Below are 11,812 nucleotides of genomic sequence, written 5' to 3' on the forward strand. Positions count from 1 at the left end.
TATGGTATGAGTTTAAAATTAATTTTTAAAAGGGAATAGAAAAGTTGCCTCTTTAAGATGCAATCATTTTCTAATAGTTTACCTGAAGAAAATAGGTATTCAGAGATCATTAGTGTCCTGTATACAGCTTTAAGTGCATCTAACACATTGGGATTCTTATAATTACAGGGGTCGAACTGGAAAAATAAGAGTGCAGAGTCTGAAGATTGGATTGATGTCTCTCTCCAAAGGTCTCTTAGAAGAAAAATACAGATGTATGTAAGACCTTTCCTGTGCAGTAGTGTTTTTAGTAATAATAATAATTGATTGGAGGCTTCCTTTATATGATTTGCTTGTAATAACAGTTTCTATTCTTTTTGCCCCTTACTACACACGTCCCAGGCTAGACAAAGGGTGTCAGTGAGAAGTGACACAGATTTGTGTGAAATGAGGTGAGGTGCTTGTTGGAGTTTGAACCAACTGCACTTGTATCTCATTCGAGCCTTAGAAGAATCACCTCAGAATGTAGGCGTTGTGACTTCTGTTTTCCAGCTGAAAAAAAATGAATTCTGAGGTGGATTAAAAATCTAGTCAGTGGCTGCAGACACAATAAATTATGAGGGTAGACTTAGATCATAGATTGTTCTGAATGTAAAGCCAAAGTTTCTGTCTCTCTGTACTTCCAGTGCTTGAAAAAAAAATTAAGATGGACTAGAACCTTCATGCTATTCTTTATGCTGGAACCTTGTGTACTTCTAAATACCAAAACAAAAACGAAAACAAGAACACCCCCCCTCCCCCAAAAAAACTAGATGGGACTAGAACTCTGACAGACATTGGCAAATAATTATATTTTGCCAAGTGAGAAAATTTAAAAATTTGTTTTTATTCACCAAATAAATCCGTGGTATCCTTTTAGCTGTCAGTTAATGAGGAGCAGGCGTGTTGGCATTTTGGGAGCCAAGGATACCTATCTTCAAGTCTCAGCTTTGCCACTTAGTGGCTGAGGGACTGACTTTGTGCTGGTTACCTGATCCCATGGAAGACCTCCAGCTAAGAGGTGATGTGACTCCCATTTCACATTTCAGAAAGCTGAAATGAAACGGATTTCCTTCAGCTGAAGAATGACACTAACAGTCCTTGCTTTGAAAGCAAATAGAGATAATACGGGAAAAATATCTAAAAATCACAGCTCTTCAATCAATGGTAACACTTGCTGGTGTGGCTCCAAACTCTTAACTACTGGAAAGTTTTTCTGATTTAATTTTGTCCATAAAGTGTGGGTGACTTGATCTGCCATGCATATCCCCGATGATTCTTCACTGAATCTATTATACATTCTGGAGGGATATTTCATGAAAGTTGAGGTAACCCAAAATAAGGCGATGTTTGATCACAGGTCCTACAAACTAGGTTAAGTTTTGCATCTTCTGTGAACATACACATGTTTTTTCAAAACCTTTTGTTTTCTGGGATGTCTGTGAGATGATTTGCCTGTGAATTTCAGGTCTAGATCATGATGGCTTATTTTTCTTAAATGGTTTGACAAGGATGTCAGTGAAAAGAGATGTGGGATTTGTGTGAAAAAAAAAGCTGATTGTGGTAAGATCAGGAGGTGAGGAACCTTGATGGAGTCAGAACCTAGTAAATCATACGGGAAAAAAAAAAGCTTTGTAGAAGGCTTTCGTTAGGTGGTCCTTTATTTATCCAAAACTTTAATCATCTTCAGCATTGTAATTGTTGAAAGATAATCCTTTCCAAAGCTAAAAAGTTTATTTTTTTATAATGTGTCGGGGATGAAAATGTTAATGAAAACATCACTGTAGCACTATAAGAAAAGGACTTTTTTAAAAATTATTTATAGTTTGGGGTTTTTGTGTGCTCCTGGAAGAATTAAGGGTTCCTCTAAAGTAACAGTCATATCACGGTGCTCATCTTATTCTGAAACAAGTGTGAATTCAATCCCGTGGTTTATCATGAATCTTAAAATGTAAGCATGATCTGCTTTCCTAGATCAATGATTCCTCCTCCCTTTCTTTACAAGCTGATTATCAGAGAGTAACCTGAGACCAAAAGAAAGAGTTACAACACAGTGACTGTAGATAAAGAGCAAAAACTAGATTCTACACAATACAGTATATAAAGATTTCTTTTATCTGTACACATACCTTCAAACATATTTCTGAAATGTATAATCTTTCAGATGAGGAACATTATTTCAGCATACTGATACACACCCATCATACAGTGGAAATTCTTTCTACAAATGTCATCAAATTTAGTCCTCTGTATTGTTTCACATTAAACTTTTAGGTGATGGCAAAGAAAGTAGAGGCCCTGCAATAAAAATTTCTGATATTTACCTTAATCCATGAAGTATGCCATTTTAGTACTTAGTTAAATAAGACATCTCTTGGGTTTAAAATCTTTAAATCTTTCCTGCGAATGTTGCGATTCTGGAAATGTTCTGGGGTTTGGTTTTATTTCTTATTGTGAGGTCCTTAGCAACTCTGATTATAGTTTTGATTTCTCCAGTGATATCAGAACACTTCCTCATTATTATTTCCTTTGTTAGATTAATACTGAAGACAATTTGCTCTCCAAACTCAGTGTCAGAAGTGCCATTCTGGATCAGCTGGTACCATCTGCACATTGATTTTGCAATGGCTAATGTCCGTGTCTTACCCTGGGGACATCTCCCTCACTCTTCGTGCCTTCTTGAGAATATCCCTTGATTAGGTTCTAACAACCCCTGGACCTTCTTGCTTATAGCCGAGTGGCTTTCTTCCTCATTGACAAAGATCCTTCAGAATGGCCCGTTTGTCTTTCTTCTGTGCCGATTTGTTAGAACTTGAGTTTTAGATTGTGACCTGTCCCTACCTCCTGATAGACCTTTTTGTTTCTATTATATGAAAATAAGAACTTTTGTCAGAATCCGGAAGTATGTCAAAGTGTTAAGGAATGTTTTCTTTTGTGTTTTGCGTGTAGTTTTACCTTAACTGTGGATTAGTAGTATAGTTGGCTTCCTCAAAAGAGGAAAGTTTGGCATGATTGATGTCACTGAAATGTGTACTTTTCTGTGTAAAGCATTATTACCTAGGAGGTTACTTCCTAGGAATGGGTTTAGAATGAGCATCCTAAGAGTCCTGAATAAATATTCTGTGGCTTCGATAGTGTTATTTTTAACAAAGGGAAGAGGGGTAAGGACATGAGCAAAATGAGTGAAGGGGAGAGGGGAGATGCAGGTTTCTGGTTATGGAATGAGTAAATCAGTAATACAAGGTACAGCAGAGCTTATGTAGTCAGTCGTATTGTAACAGCATTGTATGGTGACAGATGGTTAACTATACTTGTGGTGAGCATAGCACAATGTATAGAAATGTTGAGTCACTATGCTGTACACCTGCAACTAATGTAACATTGTATCACCTGTACTCACATTTTTTAAAAGGGAAGAAAAAAAAGAAAAAGAAACAAATGGAACTCTAACTAAATCTAAGTGAACAAATGATCATGAAAATTAAATTTATCTAACTTGGATTTGCTTCTTCTATGTATGCTTATAGTTAAAGTTACATTTCGTTATAATTACTATGTCACTATCACTGAGCTTGGTTCAGTTGTTTGAAAATTCACTCTTGGCACTATTAGATGTAGCATTATTTTCCTTAAAAATAAACCAAAATGAGGGGTGCCTGGTTGGCTCAGTGGGTTAAGCCTCTGCCTTTGGCTCGGGTCGTGATCCTGGGGTCCTGGGATCGAGCCCCACATTGGGCTATCTCTCAGCGGGGAGCCTGCTTTCCTCTCTCTCTCTGCCTGCCTCTCTGCCCGCTTGAGATCTTTCTCTGCCAAATAAATAAATAAAATCTTAAAAAAAACCCCAAAATTATAAACTTTGATCTGATATCCATTTACCAGATATTGTTTGAAAATGGTTTTCAAGATCAAATAAATATTTACTCCCCTTTATTCTGTTCTTATAAAACTTCACATGAAAAACATTGAAAATTTGTATGATTTTTTAATTTATTAGAACTTGGAAATTCCTTTCCAAAAAGTATTCATTTCTATAAGAAACTGGATCACTTTGACATGAAATTTCTCCCTAGATAACTAATGTGATTCATGTCCACATGATTTTTTTTTTTTTTTTTTTTGGTCTACATCATTCACCTGACAAAACCAAGGGTGTGGTTTACATAAAAGCATAGTCTCAGCAGATGGAAATTAACTTTGTGGTTCTCTTCCTTGTAGATCTCTTTAAGGAAGTGGCGGGGCCCACAGAAATGTGTGACCAGAGGCAGCTTGGCCTGTTACTTCATGATGCCATCCAGATTCCCCGGCAGCTAGGGGAAGTAGCAGCGTTCGGGGGCAGTAATATCGAACCCAGTGTTCGCAGCTGCTTCCAACAGGTAAACGCGAAGGATCGCTGACTCGTAGAACGTGTCAGGAGTGGTGTGGAGGATGTTCCGAGAATTGGAATGGGGAACCAAATGGTAGGAGACCTTGGTACCATTCCAATACATTTTTGTTTTATTTCTTCAAGCACATTTGGTTCAAGGAACAGCAGCCTCCTCAAGGAGACTTACTACTTGTCAGTGGATAAAACCCCACATCTTATTTTTTTATTCTGTTATGTTAGCCACCATACAGTACATCATTAGTTTTTGATGTAATGTTCCATGATTCATTGTTTGTGTATAACACCCAGTGCTCCATGCAACACGTACCCTCCTTAATGCCCATCACCGGGCTCCCCCCATCCCCTTTCCCCCCTCCCCTCCAAAACCCTCAGTTTGTTTCCAGAGTCCACAGTCTCTCATGAAAACCCCACATCTCTAAAATGCGCTTTTCCATTCCTGTGGTTTGGTCACTTTTGCTGTCTGCTTTTCAGCTGCAGTTTGCCTTCCTTCATTCCTGCCCCAGCCCCTTTGGGCATGTGCCCTCTGTTTAGAATAGTCTTTCCTACCCTTTACCTACAAGCTCTATTCTCATTGCTGATCCTTATTCTTTCTTTTGATCTTTGCTTAAATCTCACATTCTCTGAAAATCCTTTTCTGAGCCCTTCAGGTGAGGTTGTGTGCTCCCACTGTCTGTCTTCTCCTGAAACTCCTCTGTCTTCCTGTGATGCTCACGAAAGTGTAACTACATATGGAGTCACCTAATCGATTTATTAGTGTTGTTTCTTCTGTACAAACCCCAAAATTCTTTTTAATGCTTGCTGTATATAAAAGCGTTCCAGAAGAGTTACTGCTGGCGTTACATGTTATGCATAAAGGAAAGGGCTACAGATATTTTGCCAGAGCATTTTCAGTGATTTATTATTGCTGAGGAAAAAAAAAATGCTCATGCCATCTCTTTAAGGAGAATTGATGTTATGAGTTATTACATTTTGTAATGGCCCTTTTACGTGTTTTAGAGATACAAAAAAAAATACCAAATGAGCATTCTAAATATGATTCTCCCATGTACTGGCTCATAGGGTGACCTTGACAAAAGTGGGAGAAGGATGTTGTTACAAATTTAACTTTGCACATGTGAAAATTAGTATTAGGTTCTAAAGAGAGACTAAGACATTTAATGCAATTAATCACAATAAATTTGGAAATGTTGCCAAGTATACTCACAGTAATTTATTCCCAGTGTGATGTTGTAACAGGTGGAGCAGGACACAGAAGTAACAGTTTTTATTTAGCAACTATCATGACCTTCAAGTTTGGGAAGTTACCAGTGAGTCTTTACTTTGTCAAATTTATACTGTCTTAGGTGAATGAGTTTTATAGGCTTAAAATATTTATGTGAGAATAGTACCTAGAATCATACGGCTTGGGTTTTTTGTTTGTTTTTTTTAATCTGAGTCTGTTAAGGTATTGGAATTTTTTTCTTCTTCCTATAGAATAATTTCTGCTTTTCCTAATTTTAAATTCTAAAATTTTCTCTCCATGAAGAACCTTAAATATTTTGTGATTTTTAACTCACCTGGAAAGAGTTCTAGAACTTTCACTTTGTAGAGATTTTCAGAAGATTATAAAGCAACACCTGCTGCAATTTAAATGAAGAGCTTTTCTTCACTTTGAATACATGTGTTTCTTTACCAGAATAACAATAAGCCAGAGATAAGTGTGAAAGAGTTTATAGACTGGATGCGTCTGGAACCACAGTCCATGGTTTGGCTGCCTGTTTTACATCGAGTGGCAGCGGCCGAGACTGCAAAGCACCAGGCTAAATGTAACATCTGTAAGGAATGTCCCATTGTTGGGTTCAGGTGAGATGATCTGTTGCCATTGGTGGCAGGAGACTGTTTTCTGTTCTTTTGTTGCAATTTCAACGTATATCCATCATCCCTTCCCCCTGATTTTCACTGGGGGTTTGTGTCCCCCATAAATGGGATGCTTAACATATTCCATCTGTCTGAAAATGACATTCCTTCTTATAGCTACTCCATGAAGCTTATTTTATTCTACTATTATTATTTATACCACTCTGCTCCAGAAGCAGAGATTTTTCTGAATTTCTATTTACATAGATCCCAGAAATGTTCATGCATGATAATTGACTCATTATACATATATGGCCCTGATGGAATTGGGTGATGTTGCAAGGCCTCTGGGGTCAAACTTAGTAAGCAGAAAGTGACATTTAATTAGTGAGAAGTAACCTGATCACTTTGTGCTACTTCTGCCCACGATTGTTGTTAAGTTGATTAACCCTGCTGTTCCCCTGACTAGAGGAAGCTTTATATCAGGGAATTTTGAAATTCATTTCTTATTGGTGGTGTAATTGCTTCTTAAAAATTTGATGTGTCAAGCTAATAAATACGACTCTCCTTCTTGGCCATTTGCAATCCCTTTCACACATTACAGAAAATCTTTTGATGTGGATATTTGTCTTCTCACAATATTGTAATCGATGGGAACATGCTTTAGAGACTTGAACTCCAATTTTTTTTTTTCCACTTGGGAGGTGGGTTCATTAATTTCCCTTGTGAAATCCAAGATTCTCTTGGCCCTCATTTGGAGCTAAGATACTAAGAAAATTCCACATTTTGTGGCCAAGTCTACCTTTTATTTCCATCATGATTTGGATGACTGGCATTCCTTACCACAAATGAATGATTTGGACTAAATAATAGGCATGCAACCTAATCAATTTTCTTTTTTTCTCTCTAGGTATAGAAGCCTAAAGCATTTTAACTATGATGTCTGCCAGAGTTGCTTTTTTTCGGGTCGAACGGCAAAAGGTCACAAATTACATTACCCAATGGTGGAATATTGTATACCTGTGAGTACTGGGCCACTTCTTGTTTGTTTGCTTGCTTGTTTTTATTTGTTTGTTTGGGAGGAAGGGAACAGAGGGAGAGGGAGAATTTTAAGCAGGCTCCATGCCCAGTGGGGAGCCTGACTCCGGGCTCGATCTCATGACCCTGAGAACATGACCTGAACCAAAATCAAGAGTTGGATGCTTAACCAACTGAGCCACCAAGGCACCCTTCTTGTTTGTTTTTTAAATGGCATATTGTTTTTGAATTAACGAAAGTCAAATTTATTCAGTATATTTACAGTTTTTAAATTATTTTTATTATTTTATTTATTTATTTATTTATTATTTTTATTATTTTACTATTTTTTATGGAAAAAATCACTTTTAGATGGCTTAACTAAATTTTTTGGTGTGTTTTTGTTTTCTTTTAAACAAATACATCTATGTTGAATTCATTAACATTATACTTTTTTCAGAAAAATTTATGGATTGCATTTTGTTTACTTCTGTGTTTTGATTTTAAACTTAACTTTCTTAGTAGCAAACTCTCTATAAGAGCTCATACTGGCCTGCTTTGAAAATGATACTATGTGTAAGAAATCATATCTCTTTTAGACACATTTAAAATATATTTTCATAATTAAATATATTTAAATTAGCAAAAAAGTAGAAAATAGAGAAAGTAAAAAATTCATAAATTTAACTTCTGAATCAATTAAAATAAATCAAATCTCTGATTTTGTTCAGATTAGATTTATTCTTATATTTATGTTATTTTGATCCTGCTCTAATCACTGAACATGTGGTATAGTAAATGCTCTCCCCATTGTCACACCTTGTAATTTTCCTAGTTACAGAATATTTAATCGAGTGAATTAAATTTATCTTGCCACTCCCTCAAATTTATCTGGATACTTATATTTATTTTAAATTTTCTGGTATTATAAACAACACTCATTTTTGTGAAAATAGGTCTTTCTCCATACTGCATAAATTACATTTCCATAGAATAAAACACTGGAAGTAAATGACCTTGGTCAATAAATCTGAGTATTTTTATGGCCCAAATTCTTCAGGTCAACTTATTTCCAAAAGATGTTTATACCACTTTACATTATTACCGCATTTGATTAATATCCCCATTTTATTATAGCTGCACTGCATTGGATACTCATTCTTATTGTTCCTTTGATTTAAAGCTATTTTTTCTGAAGTTATCTTCATTTGCTGTCTAGAGCTATTTTTAGCTCCTTCCAAATAGTGAACCAAAATTTATTCATAGAGCTGTACATTTTCTTTAGGTTTAGGCAATTGAGTTACTTTTTGGATTATAAATTGACAGAAAAACAATTTTTATAAGACATATACATATAAATCTCACAATCTTGGGTGTCTTAACTAAATAGGTACCCCATATATTGAAAGAGGAAATCTCTAGAAAATGCTGAGGAATTATGATAGATGAATACCTGTAGTGCATAATAACTTTAATGAGGAAAAAATCCTCCAAGAAAATTGATGAAGCACCATTTATTACTCTGATTAACATATTTATTCACTCAACAAATATATATTGAGTACTTACCTTGTGTTAGACACTGTTCTCAGCTCTAATTCATCAGTGTACTACCAGGATAGACAAGATTACTGTCCCTCTTGCTACTTTCCATTTAGGAGGAGGGAATGTGTGACAAGGAAACAAATAAATGAGATCATTACAGATTATAGTAGGTGCCTTTTAGAAATAAATGGGTAATAAGATAGAAGATTAGAGGAAGAACTGTAGATAAAGAAATCAGGGAAAAGTTGGCCAAAGAAGTTAACATTTGAGTTGAGATTGAAGGATGAGAAAGAAGCAGGTGTGTGAAGAACTAGTAGAAACATATTTCAGAGAAGAAAGAGTAGACACAGAAGTCTGGAGATGAGGAAGAGGTTGGTGTGCACATAAAAAAATGAAGCCTGGGGGCACCTGGGTGGCTCAGTGGGTTAAAGCCTCTGCCTTCGGCTCAGGTCATGGTCCCAGTGTCCTGGGATCAAGCCCCACAACGGGCTCTCTGCTCTGCAGGGAGCCTGCTTCCACCTCTCTCTCTATCTGTCTGCCTCTCTGCCTGCTTGTGATCTCTGTCTGTCAAATAAATAAATAAAATCTTAAAAAAAAGAAATGAAGCCTGTTCCACAAGGAGAGGGCAATGGGTAGCACCAGCTCTGTCATTTGAAGTACCCAGAGTATCATGAAGAGGTGGGACTCCTTGTTCGAAATGTCTTATAACTTCTAAGATGACAACAGCAGTGCATTAAGCCAAACTTAGGGAGCTTGCAAGTGTGGGATCCCTGCAGCTGCGCAGGTCTCACATCCATGCAGATGGGAAAGAAAGAGATGGGAATGGTAGGGGAACAGAAAGAAATGGGTGAATTTCTCTGTCCACAAAAGGGAGAGTGGTAGGAGATGAGGAAAGAAAGGCAGTATCAGATTGTGCAGAACGCTGCTGGCCATTATAAGAAACTGGGGAGAAGTATAGTGTTAATATTTGCATGAGTAGAAGTAGGCATTTAGGAAACTGATTATAAAAATGTCACAAAATGGGAAAAATGTCAAACTAAATATATTTTAAAGATTTCATACATGAATGAAAATGATGACATGTTTAAAGATGTATAAAATTACTATTTGTCTTGGTCTTAAATACAATTCCTAATGATTTTGCAAAATACCCCACAATTTGAAATCTGCATCTCTTCAACAATAGTCATTGGCCATTTGGGAATGCTTACAAGTCACTGATAGACCTATGCATTTCACTGATGCATAAAAACTTTCATTTTAAAATGACATCTGCAGGTTACCCAAAGCTCTTCTTGTTACATAGATTTTTGTGAACTCATTGTTGTCATGCCCGAGATCATGGCTTCTCCTATATTGGAAGGGATGGCTTCCTTTTCATAGGTGTGCTTTGGGGGGGTCCATTGCCCCTTTCTGGAATTTATATAGTGATCTTAATTAACAACCTCCTCATAAACCATCTTAGGACAGGTTATTTTCTGCATTTGACCCCACAGCTTTTGATAAAGTAACTAGAAATATATGTAAATTGGATTTTTGAATGGTATACTCTTGAATTGAACAGTAATGAATTAATACATTAATGGTTGTCCAATTTTCTTTCTTTTCATCTGCATTCTTTGGATCTTTGCTCTCCTCTTTTAAGTAAGCCTTTCTTATACTTCTTCTGTCTTTTACCCAACATTCCCTAAACTCATTTGATGTCTGCCTTGGAAAGGGAACTCGAACGTGAGTTTTTCAATGCAATGATAATAAGCACCACTTGCATTTAAATGGATCAGACTTTTCCGTGCAGATCTTGATGTTGGCATTTCTCATAGAGCATCTCCATTTGTGGTGGGGCTGGTGCTCTAGTTATATTACTGAATTCATTTCTTTCCCCTTCAAGTTCCTTCTTCCTGAATCTGAATGTTTCTATTGTTAAAGGTTTTCTGAAGTCTTATTTTAAACCCTCAAAGCTCCAGAAATATTTCTTCAAACATATCAGCTGGCTGTGACAATGTTTGTCTTCAGATGTAAGCGGACTAATGGTGTGTGAATTCTCTATCATAATTTATAAAGACATTTTATGAAATTGACAGTAAACACTCATATACAGAAGTGAAGTAGAATTCTTCTTCTCTCGAAAATGACTTTTTTAAACTCATATTTTCTTCCACCATTCTATAACCCAACTTTGTACATGTAAGGAGTTTAAGAACAATGATTAGGCTCAGTAAGAGTTCATCTAAAACAGCAGCATGACATAGATACGTTATATCTCTGTATCTACTCTCTCTCTCCATCCCTCCAAGTCCCATTCCTTCACAAAACCAACTCACTGTATGTGTGTGTAAAATTTATAGTGTGTGTAAAATTTCCCCAACGTCCTCCAGCTTCCCCTCCCAGAATCCCTCATCCTGTGGGCTCTACCAGTAGCCTCTGTTTCACCAATTAGTACTCGACTGTGTAATATCTTCTGTTGTTTTCCATGTGTTTTCCCCCTCCACTCTCTTTTTCACTCCTTTTTTCTTACTACGCTTAGTTAAAGCTGGCTCATAAAAGCTAAATGAGTTCATATCTGACATTATAAATACTAATTATAGAATATTAAAGCTGGAAAGATCTAAGAAATCATCTAATTCATTCTCATTTTAAAGAGAAAACTAAATCTTAGAAAAAGGTGATTTGTTCAAAGTTGGTGGCCTGGATTTAATGATTCTACTCCCTTAGGGAATTATACATAATTTGGCACATTAACAAACTGTGTCCTGTATGCTTGCTGGAGTGTTATGTTTGTTGGGTATCCAATTATATAGGCATTTTGCTGGGGACTAGAGTTACAGTGAAAATATAATGAAGGAAAGCAAAGTCCTCTATGTAGAGAAATTTAAGACTGTGTATTTTTTTTTATTTTATTTTATTTTTTTTTTTTAAAGATTTTATTTATTTATTTGACAGAGAGAAATCACAAGTAAGCAGAGAGGCAGGCAGGGAGCCTGCTTCCTCCTCTCTCTCTGCCTGCCTCTCTGC

At 36.4% G+C, this 11,812-nt stretch overlaps 1 protein-coding gene across 2 annotated transcripts in view; it reads left to right on the top strand.

Moving 5' to 3' along the window:
* LOC111147605 (utrophin) overlaps positions 1 to 11,812 on the top strand; it is a 552,279-nt gene that overhangs the window by 497,751 nt on the left and 42,716 nt on the right. For both annotated transcript variants that reach the window (XM_022503758.1, XM_022503757.1), the window contains 4 exons: positions 169 to 254; positions 4,234 to 4,391; positions 6,078 to 6,244; positions 7,149 to 7,260. In XM_022503758.1, coding sequence (XP_022359466.1) covers positions 169 to 254; positions 4,234 to 4,391; positions 6,078 to 6,244; positions 7,149 to 7,260 — 523 coding nt within the window. The remainder of the gene's footprint in view (positions 1 to 168; positions 255 to 4,233; positions 4,392 to 6,077; positions 6,245 to 7,148; positions 7,261 to 11,812) is intronic.

The sequence above is a fragment of the Enhydra lutris genome, unplaced genomic scaffold (assembly GCF_002288905.1).
Source record: "Enhydra lutris kenyoni isolate GAN:26980312 unplaced genomic scaffold, ASM228890v2 scaffoldscaffold17, whole genome shotgun sequence".
NCBI lineage: Eukaryota > Metazoa > Chordata > Mammalia > Carnivora > Mustelidae > Enhydra > Enhydra lutris.